Here is a 15479-nt window from a genome sequence, read left to right as displayed (position 1 = left end):
ATCTTATAGGACTGTTGAGGAATTAATAAGCATGTGTGTGTGTGTGTGTGTGTGTGTGTGTGTATATATATATAATGCCTAGTTTAGCATATAATACATGCTACACCCTTTCCTAGAGATATTATAAATGACTTGTACAAGGTTTTATACATTGGTAGCAGCATTAAGACTAGAAAATCAAGCCCTTGACTTGGGTTCAGTGTTTTTTCTGCCACACTCTGTTCTGTTTTGTCAATAATGCTTATTAACTTATTCTTTGATTTTTTTTAAAACAAATGTTGACTTTTAAAAATTCTTAGATATATTTGATACTCAAATATTTTAATTACAGCATTTGAATACTTAGATGTCTTTAAAAATGAATGTAGTTCCTAAAAGTTGTCAGTTTTTAAAATTATACAAGTTAAAAGCTAGTTTATAAACCTTATGTGTAGTTTTACCTCTTATTTCATATTTCTACTTATGAAGCAAATGTATTAGCCCCACAATTTATAATTTATTTTAAATGTAATTTTATCAGGTACGTGTAACTGCAGGTCAAATCCTATTGTAAACAATGCCGCTAAAATTTTTTGTCATGTTGTATGGAATGAATGTGTGTGTACATGTATATTTGTGTTAGGTATCACTTCAAATTAAGTCACCAGTAAATGTTTACAAATAGTATTGTTTTATAGAATTATAAAAAACTATTATTACAGTGCGATTAACCTGTAATGTTTCTCTCCTGTCTTTTGGAGTATTGGTTATACTGTATTCTCTCTATACTGTTTGGGGGAGTGGGAGTCACTGCACACACACACGCGTGCGCGTGCACGCGCAAATATATAATTTTTCTCCCTAAAAGTAACATTTTCACTAGAACAAGTGTAGCTAATTGGCACAGCTGTAAAGGTTCTCAAGGCTTTGAAGAGCAAAAAGAAAACTCAGATTTCTCAAATTTTTTTCTTCCCAGGGAAGTCGAGACAACATGAGTGTGATTTTGATCTGTTTTCCAAATGCACCCAAAGTATCGCCAGAAGCAGTGAAGAAGGAGGCAGAGTTGGACAAGTACCTGGAATGCAGAGTAGAAGGTGGATCATTTAACAAAAAATAAGTAGCTTTATTAAAGAAAAATCTTCAACACAGTCAAACTTTAACATTTTAGCTTTTAGGTTTTTATGTGTCTTTGACATCTAGTGTCTAGTGTACGAAAGTGGAAAAGGACATTTCTGTAGTAACTGTTAAGATGTATGCAGTTGTCCTATCACAGTTATATTAGAAATAACAACTAGCGTGGAAAGTAACTTACAGTCTGTTCAGGATACTTTTGTTTTAAAAGGCTAAAATGTTTGTGCGCTCTAAAATTCTTAATTCACTGGCATGAGTAATTTTATGCCGGGAAAATCTGATTTGTGGTTTATTTAATTACAAAGAGATTGTGATGGTGATAATTTGAATACCATCTTTCTATGAAAAGCTGTGTATATTAATTTTTAATCTCCAGGGCCTTTTTTCTATAACTTGAAAATCACAGACTCGTCATTAGCAACTTTATATACACAACTTTAAAAAATTTGCTTTAAACTGTTTCAGAGCTTCTTACCTAAGCCATAAACTGTCTCACCTAAACAAGATAGACCTCAATAAAAGACATAATATTTCTCCACCTGGCAGAAAAGTAACTGCCAAGTAAGATTAAGAAATAAGTTGGGCATTTCTGAAGTATATTTCTCATAATTCTGCAGAGACTTCCAGTTTATTGCATATATGCAGTAAGTGTATATATTATGCAGTTTCTCTAAGCAGAAAAACTTGACTTTGATAGTGTTAAAACATGAAAATGCTGGTGAGCTGGGGTAGAAAAAAAGTAAGAAAAAAATTAAATTAAAAAAATAGCGTTAAAATGCATTTTAGGTTCCTAATGTCGTTAATTTGCACATTAAAGACCTCTAATCGCATGCAAACATTGACCTGCCACACCTACATCCCACTGTGCCTGCATTATTAAAATTACTATTCACTTTAATTTTGTTTTTTCCCTTTTTACTGTTTGATACCAATCATAATCAGTCTGATACTAGAATCATGATTGGTTTTGTTCTTTAGTACTGTCTAGAGGTTACTATTTTGTTTTTATTGCCGTCCGCCACTTGATAGTCATACATCTAGTATGTGTTTGTACTATTTAGTATTGCATTCATTGGACGTACTGTTCAACGAATTTGTCTCCTTACTGTTACCAAGGGTCTTGGAATTTTTATATTTTAAATTAATCATTCAGTATAAATTATAGGTATTATAGTAACATTTTAAAATATTTAGAATGCTACAATCATTGGTTCAAACTGTTGATTAGTGGAAAAATATAAATTCGTAAGAATAATATGTATAGGGATAAGTTGATATTTAATGTATTGGCACTTTAACTTGGGCACACATGTTTTCTTATTGGTTGAAAGAAATAAGTATTTTAATATTTTTACTATGAAATGGGATCCAATTTTAGAAATGAATTGCTGCTTTTTTCTTTAGTGTGTACTCTTTAAGTTTTAGATGGAATTATGAAATATTCACTTTACGTAATTTTGTTACAATAATAAGTTTTATATTTCTTATCAAGCAAGAGTTGCCACCTGGACAGAATTTACATTGATACTCAATATTTTTGATATGTTAAAATGTTATTATACTTGTACCATTCAATTGGAGATTGTCATAAATTAAATATGGTATTTTTTACTCAGATTTGATGAGACTGCAACTAGAAATTAAATACTACATTAAAATTGCTGCTATTTTAAAACATAGAATGTAACTGTTTGTATTGTAAAAGTTGTTGTATGTCCTCAGTGAAAAATACTGCCTTCAGCTTCCAAAGCAGGCACCCGAATGCCTTTTTCTTTTCTCTCTCTCTCTTTCTTTAAATACATGCCTTCACTAGATTGCTGTGACCTACTAAACCTCATTTTATTTGCTTGGAACATTTTTGGCTTCTCTGTCCACAACATAGAAAAGGAAAGGCCTTCCAGCTCTCCTTTTCTGTTATTTGTTCCCTTCTAAATACTTGAGTCTCTGGGGGTGTGAAAAGATTCAGCTCATAATTTATACTATTAATTTTGTGGTCCTTCTAAACCAATTTAAAATTATACTTTTATGTATATATTTTCAAAATCTTTGCTACTGACTACCTTAGCTTTAAAGTTGCTAATTTGAAGATAACTGATAGAATCCCTGAAACTTGGTGGAGGGGAGTGGAAAGGAGCAGAATGTGTTCGTGTATATGTATGTGAAACATGGATCTTCTATACATAAATATTCTTTAGAAGAAGCGTTCAGTCTTTACAATTCTAAGTAAAACGTATAGATAACAGAAATTAAAGGAATATTTCTTAAAAATTCATTTCTTTTTCTTTTTTGAAAGCAGACAGAAGCAAGGCTAGTATAGTATGAATGGTCAGGTAGTTTAAATGTGTTTTCCCACGTGGAATAGGAGATATTAACTGTTTTTAAAGCTTTACATTATTTTTTCACGAGAATTTGTTTTCCTGTAATTTTCTTCACAGTTAAAATATCCTAATTTATATTTTAACAAAAGAGATGTAAGATACATCAAGTATAGATGATTCAAGGTAATGTTTTTTAGACCTGAAACCATTATTGATTCAACTTATCATCAGTGTTTATTTCTATTGTATCTAGTTATCTGTCCAAATAATTGTATTGGCTTAGTGGAGACTGTATGTTAAGTGTATTAGTTTTAGATTGTGAAATTGTGCAGTTTAGGTAAACATCAAATCCCTTTATTTTTGTACAGCAGATTTCCAGCATTAGAACCATGTAGAACAAATATACTAGATGTTAAAGATTACACAATAAAGGAACTTGGCAAACCAAATCTGAGATCCTTGCTTTTTGTTCAGATTTAAGACTGTTTTTTTTTTTTTTTAAGGCAAAAAAGTAATAGATGGTAAAAATTTGGCCTTTATTCTAAAAGGACAGTTTGAACCATTTAAAGAAATATTATGGGTAGCCATGTCTTCTTTAAAAATTTTGAGGCCTGATTGAAGGATGAATCTTTGTATGCATTGTTATTTTCAAAGGTATTTACAAATTGAGAAGCAGAATGATGATTTCTTGCCCCACTAATGACGAAGAAAATACCATTTCTTACTGTAAACATTGAAAAACAAAAACTCAACAAAACTTGAACATATAACTTACAAATAGTTTTGACTGGAATTTGCATGTGGAGTATGTGTGCTAAAACTGCAAGTGAAGACTTTTTATACTTAGAGGAATAGTTTTAGAGTTCTTTGTAATGTTCTTTGTTCATAATTTTTTATATTCTGTGATGTGAATAACAGTATGCATCTGCACAACAGCACTACAGATCATATTGCTGTGCCCTTTTAATAACTGGATATTTTAAAATTCTTTTAAATGCAGTTGTATGGTTTATCAGATGGTTCTCTTTTTAAGCATTGTGTAAGGAAATTTAGGCCTTTTCTATTCAAGGCTTTGTTCAAGTAATCAATGAAGGAAATGGTATTATATATCTATACAGTATATTGTTTAAAGATACTTTAGAGAAGAATTAAACTGAGACAGTGATGTTCAAGTACATAATCTGTGCATGCTATTTAAGTATCATTTTACAAATATAAATATATACATAAAGTAATTGAGTTAGTATATAATCTATAAATTCCCCTGTAATTAAGGGTTATTATTTTCAAATCTTGAAATTGTTTGTTTTTTAAAATTCCACGCAGTGTATTATATAGGGCAAAGTTCAGGAAACATGTTTCCAGTCTAAAGAGAGAAGTGATGTAAGAAGTAACTAGTTGACATCTTAAGAAAGGATATTCTCACTTGTGCACACATATCCTTGATTATATAATATGCTGATTTAACATGAAATATTTTTTCATATTTTAGTTTTGATTTGAAGTTAATCTTATGTGTCATTTTGTGCATTTTTTGTCATAAATCTTCAAAGGTCAACCTTTTTTTTTTTTTTTTTTTTAATGATACCAGATTAGAAATATCTCAGATGTGGTAAATGCCATCTTTAAAAAGCTAGGTTATCTTTGTTTCGGTTTTCTTTTTAATTAAATTTGGATAACACTTACAAAAAAAGTACTTCTGATTCCCAGAAATCATAAAGAAGCAGGGGGAAGGCGTCCCCGACTTAGTCCATGTGATGCGCACATTAGCGAGTGAGAACATCCCCAGCCTCCCACCAGGGGGTGAATTGGCAAGCAAGTAAGTTACATTCTGTACACTCTTACGCTTTATGTCAGTGTATGAAAATGTTAGGTATTCATTGATAAAATGTGTGTTTACCTAATTTCTGAACTGATGCATTTGTCTGTGTTTTAACCTGTGATTTCAATTTTTTTTTAGTGTTAGACTATCTAGAGCTTGTTTAGACTTAGATATCAGTATCATTGTAACTAATTGCAGTGAGGGTTGTCTTTATTGGAAGTTTGGTTGGCATTGATTTCCTCATAGAGCATAAATGAGGTAATACACTGAAAGAATTTTTAAACTAAATTACATAGCACTACATTAAAAATTTACAAAATTCTAAGTGTCATCATTAGTAGTGGTATAATTTGATTTGGTCAATCCCTGAGTAATTTAACACCCTGAAAATTCCCTTTCCTCTTATGGACGATGTTTCTATGTCTGATTTTCCCAGTGTTTTTGGTTGTTGATTGCTGGTTAGTTGGTTTTAGGTGTCAGGGAAGAAGAATATATTTCTTGTCTTTTCCCTTTCCACTTCAGTTCATAGAATTGGACTACTTTGTGTTAAATATTAAGGTTACATCTTTACATAATAAAGTGGAAAATTCAAGCAGTTCCAAGGCTTAAAACATTTTTACCTCAAATATCCATATAATTGACTTACAAACATAAAACTTGCAAATACCTTTGTCTTGAATTTGGATATAGAGTAAATGTGCTAAAACTACAAGTGAAGACTTCTTGTACTTACAGTGAAGATACATTATTGACTGATTTTCTCGATTCTCTACCGTGTTTTGCAAGTGTGACCATGTTCTTTGTAATCACTAAATAGTGATTGTAGAACTTCCTGTTTGAAGCTTTTATTTCTTGGAAACTTTTTTTCCATACGGCTTTCTATGAAACGATCTATAAAATTGCGTCAAATCAACTTTAGAAGTAGGGAGACTATAACTTGTAAATACACTACAGATTTTTAATAAAGTGTTACTCAAAACTAATTCCTAGACTTGTCATGGAAATGTCTTATTTCACATTTCAGTTTTAATAGAACTATTAAAAAGGGCATTAAGAAAAGTAGAAGCTTTATAAAGTATACTCTGATTCTTCAAAACTACAATGCAACTCTTACCTAGCTTATGTTAGTATTGTATCTTAAGAATGGCATTGCCATTGATGACTCATAACCATTTAAACCAGTTCAAATGGAGATAGACTATATGGACTTTTTTTTTTTTAATCTGTAATTTTTAGCCTTCTATTAACTGGGTTGGTAGAGTGTTATAAGGCGTTTTAGAGTGAACTCACCTCTACTTAACATAGGGGCCCAAATATCTTAAAGTGAGGCTCACTGTTGACAGCAAGAAAGAACTAAAATAATTTCTGAGTATAAGATTATCTTAGAAATTTTAATAAACACCTGGCTATGAGTTATTAAGCAGTGTTTTGCTTTCTGAAGAATTAATTTTCTGCATTTTTTTACACTTAGGAGGAATGTTATTGAAGCTGTTTACAATAGACTGAATCCTTACAAAAATGATGACACTGTAAGTAGCATTTTAGCTCCCTCTGCTTTCCTTTCCCCTCCACTCTAAATGCATATCCTTCCTACCTGTTTTTGCAGAGCTGTTCACTGTACCCATTCTCTTACACACACCCCTGATTGATTGCTTTGAACTCTGCTTGCTCTGATCTCTCCTGCACCACAGTTCTAGTGATTGAGGACATAATCATGGTGAGTGGCCACCTCTCTCAAAAAAAGAAGAAAGTCCTTTTGAATTATTCTGGATTTTTTAAGTCTTTACAAGCAGTCAACTTCAGAAGGTTTGCCTCCACTAAATGGTTTTTTTTTTTTCGAAGTTGGGACTATCTCTACTCAGAATCTTGTCTGATTCTGAGTTTTGTAAGCAGCTGCAGCAGAACTTCAGAATGTTTGTCTCCACTAAATAGTTTATATGGTTGGAATTACCTTTGTCAGGAATCCCGAAGTATACACTTCACTTAAATATTACAGAATTGTTTGCATAAATAGATATTAGAATGCCATACTCTCCAGTTAAGTGTTCTATTGCAATTCTGTTGTATGATGTTTATAGAAAAGTGATAACTTAAAAATCATGTGGGCACAGCTCTGAAATATTTTATGTATTGCATTATGAAGCTTCTTCACATCTCATCTTACTTGAGTTCTTAATCTTTTCTGATGCGATAAAGGTTTGTAAAAGTGGTATTCTAAAACTGTATTGGATTTCATTAAAGAAAAAATTCTTTTTAATATATTTATTGATTTAGTAATAATAAATTTGGTCAGCCTCACCATAAAACCATATTTCAAATATTTTCCAAAAACAAAACAAAGGATTAACAATTATTTGAACAGATTAAACATTGATATTTCATATATACACATATATACTTTAAAAAACATTTATTTTCTAAAAGTCATCTTTACAGAACATTATCTTTCTCCATTATCTAGAAAGTATGGTGTATTTTGGCACTGCTAAATTTTAACATTGTTCTTGTTTTGCTTCCTTTTATGAAGGACTCTACATCAACAGATGATATGTGGTAAAACTGCTCATCTAGTCATGGAGTTTACCTTCACCTCCAAAGGAGAGTACAGCTCAACTTTGTTGAACCTTTTAACATCCATCCTCAACTTTAAGGAAGGGGATATGACATGGGTGAGAATGATTACATCAGAGAACTTCAGCAGTACAACAGCTAGCCCAGAACTGATTTTTTTTTTTTTTGTAAATTTGAGACTTATGTAAACGTGATTTCAAACCATAATTCATGTTGTAAATCAGACTCCAGCAATTTTTGTTGTATGATTTTGTTTTTTTGTAAAGTGTAATTGTCCTTGTACAAAATGCTCATATTTAATTATGAACTGCTTTAAATCACTATCAAAGTTACAAGAAATGTTTGGCTTATTGTGTGATGCAACAGATATATAGCCGTTTCAAGTCATGTTGTGTTTGGACTTGGGGTTGGAACAGGGAGAGCAGCAGCCATGTCAGCTAGACGTTCAAATGTGCAGATGATTATGGAAAATAATCTCAAAATCTTACAAAGCTGAACATCCAAGGAGTTATTGAAAACTATCTTAAATGTTCTTGGTAGGGGAGTTGGCATTGTTGATAAAGCCAGTCCCTTCATTTAACTGTCTTTCAGGATGTTCCTTCGTTGTTTCCATGAGTATTGCAGGTAATAATACAGTGTATTCATAAGAATCTCAATCTTGGGGCTAAATGCCTTGTTTCTTTGCACCTCTTTTACAAGTCCTTACATTTAATTACTAATTGATAAGCAGCAGCTTCCTACATATAGTAGGAAACTGCCACATTTTTACTATCATGATTGGCTGGGCCTGCTGCTGTTCCTAGTAAGATATTCTGAATTCCATTTTATCAATAAAGCTTGATTTAACAAACAAGAAATTTAATCATGTATGTGTAATTCCTCTTTTACCCCGGCCTTTTAAAACACTGTGCCATTGTAATGAGACGTTTCTCATAGGGAAAGATGTTAGTCTCTTTTAATTGGACAACACTGTTACTCAAGGCATAGATGAAAGTGTTTCCTTCCATTAGAAAGACTAAAAGATTTAATTCTTGGTTGTACCTTAATCTATTTTTTATATAGTTTCTTTCAGGCTGCTTATTTTTCATTAAGATGTGTATCAGCTTGGATTTGCCTCAGTTTAATTAAAATAATTGTCAAAGTTTGACAATCTAACACTGTATGGTAGGGGTGTGTGTGTGTGTGTTTGTGTGTGTTTGCCCGTGATTTTTAATTGGCCCATGTCTTTAGAATCCAAGTGGTTAAGATGTATTTGTGATTTGAAATATAGCATGTTGATAATATTTAGCCGTTGGCCTTTACAAGTAACTTTCAAAGCTTAAGGAATTGTAGATGTAAAAATAACCTAATTTAATTTAGGCTTAAATTCCTCTGATTAAGCATGTGAAAGTAAGTTTTAAAATCTGTCACATTGAAAAGATTACTGTTCCGTGCCCTTCTGTATTTTTGTCTCTTTAGGTTGAATATTGTATTTATCACCATGTAATCATTCAGTAGGCAGATTCCCACTAGAAAACTATTAAAATGTAAGACTAAAATACAACATTGAATACAAAATCAAAACTTTGTGTATAAAAACCAGTATAGTCCATTTTGTTATATTTGTTTTTTCCCTAACTTGGAAATATACATATTTGTATATATAGCCTTAAAATTAATGTAAAGTTAGGGGAGTAGTGGGGAAAGTAATGTGAAATGTCTCAGATTTAAGTAGTTAAATACCAGCAAAATTTTTTCATTATCCCTCTTATTTTGTGAGGTGATTAAATGTAACTTAATTGTATTTAATTTATATCTTATTCCAGCATGAATGAAGAAAAACTGAAGTACTATTTATATTTAGGAATTCGTATCAGTTGAAATTACAGAACCAATTCCATACTTACAATAAATACTTAATGTCTAAATCTGTGGTAGAGTGCGAAGTATGATAATGTTCTAAGTTATGGCTTTGCAAGTATCTAAATGTGCATTTAATGAATACCAGTGCTTGTATTATAGACTTAATTACCAGACATACTGGTACTGAAAGCTAAATCCCTATTATAACAAGCCAGTTCCTTAATGTTTTAAGTAGACAGTTTTAGTTCCAGAAATTGCAAAACTTTGAACTGGACTGTATAATCTTTTGAGATGCACAACTTAAATCACAAGCAAGAGTATGTGATGGAAAGCTATATTTCAAACCATAACAGCATATTTACGGCCTTTTTTTGTTTTGAGTCTTTAAACAAGAGAAAATTAAAATATTCCTGTCAAAATTATTAGTATTGAAATTAGGCTTGGAAACAAGAGAGAACTGTATTTGAGTGATCTCAGAAGACTAAATCTTTTCCACATGAATCAGCACTGCCATACTAATAATTTTTTTACTATAAAAATACAGGAAGGAAGTATACATTATAACAGCAGACTGTTCCTGATTCCTGGAGGTAATAGTGGGGGAAACCAACAGTACGTTTTAAAGGCACTTTTGCACCTCTACTGTGCACTTCATTCTTGTACCACTTAAATTCTTCACCCTCATCCCCTTTTTTTGTGCTAATTAGCATCTCAGGGCAATGCCTCAAAAATGTTTGATGTGTTCTGTTCTTTGGAGGGAAAAAGTTCTTGTGTGATGATAATATAGTACTCAAAATATACTTTTATCACTTAAATGTCTTATTTGCTGCTATGAATAGGAAATAACATTTTGTATAGCAGGCTTTTCACTGACCTTTCTTTCATTGTTTTAACAGGGTAGAATCTCCTAATTTCCACTTTCTTGGGAATATACTTTATGACAATAGAAGCAGTTATCAATATGAGCGCTTACTTTAAAAAAATCAAAGTGATACTTAATTCAGCTTTGGAAGTATCTCAGACACTTACTTTATAGTGCATTAACTTGCTTCTAGAGTACTTAATGCAACTGCTCTAGCCACTTAGTTTTTTATACTAATCTCAACATTAAGAAATTTGGATTAAGTAATAAATTAGTTATGTAATTCAAGTAATCTGACTTACAGCAATACTTTTAGTGATCATTCATATGACCATTTATTAACCCAGCTAATAACTCAGTTTTTTTTACAAAATGTTTCGAGTATTATCGGTAAAACACTGTTCTAGGCTAAGCACCTTGGGACTGTAAAGAAATGAGTAGATCCTTGGCTTCAAGTTTACATTTGGACAATTTATAATCTAGTGTATGTTAGTATTATAACTGGATCACTCATCAAAAAAAAAAAAGCTATTGCCCACCCGTTATCTACTAGGTACTTAGCTAATCAAGGCAGGCCCCTGCCCTAAAGAGCTTATTTATAAACTTCCTTTACTCACCTGAAAACTCTTCTCCAGTTTATTTTCTTCTCTCCAAAGTTAAAAATCATTCAGAAGAAAAATTTGCTTAGCATAAGAATAAAATTGGATTGAAGAGGCTTAAGCCCATTCAGTATGCTTGATTGCATTTATCGAATGGCCTTTATTCTTCCTGCTGACAGCAGTAACTCAGAGGAATAGGTAATAGATTTCTGAAAATTCTCCAGCCATGGAAATGTAGGTGGGGTTTGAGTTTAAGGCATTTAAAAATGTAAATATCTCTAGCTAAATTTATCTTAGGTAGAACTCTGTGTTTTTGTAACACACTGCCAGTGTTAATGTCAAATTTTAACCAAATTATTACTATGTTTTAATATTTTAAAATAATTTCACTGCCCATCTTTACTGGACAAACTCATTTGGAGTTCAACTTGTGATTTCTGAAAGGACTGATGAAATTGGGTACTGCTTTTTTTCTCCATTTTTTGTTTTATTTTAATTTTGAATTTCATGGTATATACTTTTAGTTCAAACTTGGCTGTTTGTACAGTATTCGGATTTCGTATTAGAAAATATGTGTAAATATCTTAGTATATAATTGTTTCTCATTTGAGGTTTTTCTTCTAAGGGACCTTAAAGAGTTTTATATGCTCACAGATACTGCTAGTGAGATTATCATTTTTTCAGTATCTAGTCTTCTAGTTTTTCTTTTAGGCATTAGGAAGCCTTCTTAAGAGTTCAAAATTTTAGAAGCCTAATTTGGTGTTACTTCCTTCAATTATGTGCCATGTGTTTTGGTTTATATATGTTTTAAATTGTATATTACCTTGGAATATGCTTGAAATATTTAAGAATACATTTTCAAAATGTATAATACTGTATTGTTTTGTTGATCAAAATAATAAGTCTCAGTTAAATGTTAGTTATTACTGATAGTCAAAACGCTCAATAGAAATGATGAGAGGCATTGGTTCCAGTTCATTGTCAAATGAACATTTTGTAATTTTGTTCACAGGTTCTTTCCCTTTCAGTTGTTCTGTATATTAAGATAGTGGCTTCTGCTCTCACTGCTTTCCTATTTATATTACTAGCAGATAGGAGTGCTAATTAGAAAAACTTATAATGGTATTGAAATTGCAGTTGACAACTTATATTTTTATGAGATGGAGAAAAAGGATTGTTTAAGTTGATAATGTTGACTTTTTTTCTTCCTTATCCTGCACGAAATATTGCCCTCGTTTCCTCTACTTTCCTCTTGGTGTTTTCTCTTTTTTTCAAACAGAAACAGGACAATTCCATTTTCTTGAGCAAGAAAGCTTAGTGTGTTACTTCATCAAGGCCAGCTAATACTGTGTTAAACCGGGCTGAAAATGAGAAAACTTGGGAGATGGAGGAATGGGGAAATGGCAGTGGGATAGCTAGGGAAGGATTACTCTTAATTGTTTTAAAAGCCATAGGAAAGTCTTCCTTGTACCTGGCTGTAAATTTATAAGAACGATTGTGTCACATAAACCAACAAGAATCAACCTTTGCTGCTTCAGAAAATTTGATTTTTCCAGCAAGGAAATTAGTAAGAGTTACTGATTCTTCATCATAGAAACAACTGAGAAGAATTAATACAATGTTTCTTCACTAGAAAACCCAACCCTTCATTTCTTTTCATTGCTCCAAAACCCAGTTTTCAACTAATGGTTTTCTCATTAAACTAAATGTTTAGAAAAATTGTTTAGAGTTTTTCTTTTATATAGTCCTCCTGATCCAGTATAAGACTATTTAGTAACGTGCATTTGTATGGTACTATCTAAAGTAAGTTAGATTGATGTAAGAGATTGGGTAGCTGCGGAACAAAATTAGTTATATCCTAATTAGGTACAGTGAATGACACAAAATCATTTTAGCAATGCTTCTTTTGGGGTCACCAGGCCTTGTGAGACTGACGAATCCTAGGGACTCCTTTACCCAGGAAAATGCATATATAACATACATATCTCACTAAAGTTTACAATATTGTAGTGGTTCATGGACCCCATGGTTAAGAGCCCATTCTAAAGTACAGTAGGGCATCATCCCTTTTCCTGCAAAGCCCAAAAATATATTTCAAGGGCATGAAAATAACTTGAGTGTATTTTAAGGAATTGTTTCACTCTAGAGGTAGGTGGAGGGCCTGGCTAGAATCTGACATTAAAATACACTTTTAAAAAAATACTATATTTGGGGGGAGAGTGATTAAAAGGTGAAAAAAACATAGTAATTCAGAAGTTTTGGAGATTAATGTCTTTCTCTAAGATTTGCCACTTTAGAAATTCAATAGGAAAGAGAGAAAACAGAAATTGAATGTATCTGGAACATTTTTGGCCTTCATAGTGCAGATATACTATGTTAACAAGTAATACATTTACCTGTCAGATCTCCAGGTTTTAAGGTTTTGAGCTTTCTAGTATTAGAATTCATTAAATGTTTAATTCATTTCATATTCTAAGGAATTAGGTTATTTACGTACTAATTCAGGATGTTAACATCCAACACAGACAACCACCACCAATGCACAGAGTTAATGAGATTCCTAAAATATAGTTAAGTACAATGTAACAAACAGAATTTTGCATTTGTTGCCAAAATCAGATGTTTAATTACAGCTTATTGCCATTTGTGGGACTTCTGGAACACAGAAACAAACCATTGTCTTACCTGGTTATCCCTTGACTAAATAGCATATCTGCAGGAAAGTACCTTGTTTGTAGTGATATGCCCCAATACTGATTGATTTCACTCTTGAAATGAGTTATATCACTTAATTTGTATAAACGTTATGAGTGGAGAGACATGTACATGTTAAAAGCATGTTGCATTATATAGAGATTCATTTTTTAAACTCTATAAATGTTAAGACTAATATAATTGCAGAAATATTTTTCTTAACTACAGTGTGTAACAAAATTCTTCATAGCAACTCACCCACTTTGCAGTTTATGTGATCCACACTTTTAAAGAAATTCCATAAATGTATATTTTGTATTATGTATTATTTCCTGGTCCAAAGAAAATATGTGAATTCAGTTCTAACTTTAAGAATGTACTGTTTATTTTCAAGTTCATTGAAAAATTGCATTCAGCCTGCTAATGGTTGCAGATTGTATGTTAGATGAAAAGTAGAAATAATTTCTAGTTTGCAAAACTGGTGCCACTAAATAAACAGGCAATTGCATAATGTGTGTGTATTTATGGTTGTTTAATATTGCAAGCAGCATTTTTATTCTAAGAAACCTGGAAAATTTGAAATTAGCTATTGGAAGACCTTAAAAGATGTTTTTTCAACTGAGAGATAAATCTGAGAGAATTTGAACTAGATTTGTTCCTTCCTGATTTTAGGAAGTTTACTGAAAGCCAGAAAGTTTCAGTTGATGGTTAGTTGTCATGAAACATTCTAGAAATAAAGAAGCCAGAGTAATTTATTTTTGGTAAAAACATTCCCATTTGTCTGTCTTCTAATAGATGATTACTCCCTTGAAGAGTTGAAATTGGGAATTGGGAGTGGTCTGGGAAAGGACTTCCTCACCTAGTATCTGTGGTATAGTGCCTGCTTCAAAATGGCACTTTAATGTGTGTGTTTTTAGGATGCAGAAAGGAGGTGTTTATTTCCTCTGCCAGTTCTGATCATTGGCTATATTATATCCTGTGTTCGTGTCTGAAAGTGACTTACCGGTTTAATTGATTCTAGTCATGGCTTCTATAATTAGAGAATTTTTAGAGTTGAACTGTTAATTAAAGTGAAATTCTGTGAGCCACAAGAGCCTATTTTTTTTATTGTAAAATGTGTAATAGAACAGTAATGAAGCTTCATAACCAAAGGTAAAACGTCTTAGAACTGAGTAAGGTTAAGTAAGGCAAATAAGGTTTTATTTGATTTATATGTAAATGGAACCTCTTCACTCGTCAAATTGTATCATTCAGTTTTGTTCATGGGTTTTTTTGGGTTTGGGTTCCCCCTTCACCCTGCTTTGAAGCTTTTCTTTTGAATGTCGAAGCTACTTTAAGTTGTTTTATTTCTTTTTTCTTAATTTATTACTGAGAAACTTTTATTGGAGTGCCCTTCTCTTTTTCCTTTTTATCAATTAATAGTTCAAATTAAATTTCCCATCACTTAATAGCTCAGATTAAACTTCCCATCAAGTCCAATTTTATTATAGTTGAAAAGTACTATATTTTTTAATGAATTACGCTGGGAAATTGGTTTGCATGCCCTCTATAGAACTTTGCTTACTTGCCACAAAACCAACAACTTACCAGATGTTGGTAAAAGATTTTGCTCTTCTGGCTGCCTGTTGTTTACATGAGCATTGTGTGTATTTCTTCTGATA

General features: G+C 31.8%; 1 protein-coding gene across 2 annotated transcripts in view; it reads left to right on the top strand.

Annotated features, from left to right (window-relative positions):
• The window catches only part of PPM1A (protein phosphatase, Mg2+/Mn2+ dependent, 1A), a 52415-nt gene extending 38086 nt beyond the window's left edge, over positions 1-14329 (top strand). For both annotated transcript variants that reach the window (XM_011968308.1, XM_011968309.1), the window contains 4 exons: positions 956-1073; positions 5139-5247; positions 6722-6779; positions 7778-14329. In XM_011968308.1, the coding sequence (XP_011823698.1) occupies positions 956-1073; positions 5139-5247; positions 6722-6779; positions 7778-7807 (315 nt within the window). In that variant the 3' untranslated portion in view covers positions 7808-14329. The remainder of the gene's footprint in view (positions 1-955; positions 1074-5138; positions 5248-6721; positions 6780-7777) is intronic.
• The last annotated feature ends 1150 nt before the right edge of the window (positions 14330-15479 follow it).

The sequence above is a fragment of the Mandrillus leucophaeus genome, unplaced genomic scaffold (genome assembly GCF_000951045.1).
Source record: "Mandrillus leucophaeus isolate KB7577 unplaced genomic scaffold, Mleu.le_1.0 Scaffold838, whole genome shotgun sequence".
Taxonomy (NCBI): Eukaryota; Metazoa; Chordata; class Mammalia; order Primates; family Cercopithecidae; genus Mandrillus; species Mandrillus leucophaeus.
The sequence above is the reverse complement of the archived record's forward strand: the minus strand, read 5'-3'. Positions and strand labels throughout refer to the sequence as shown.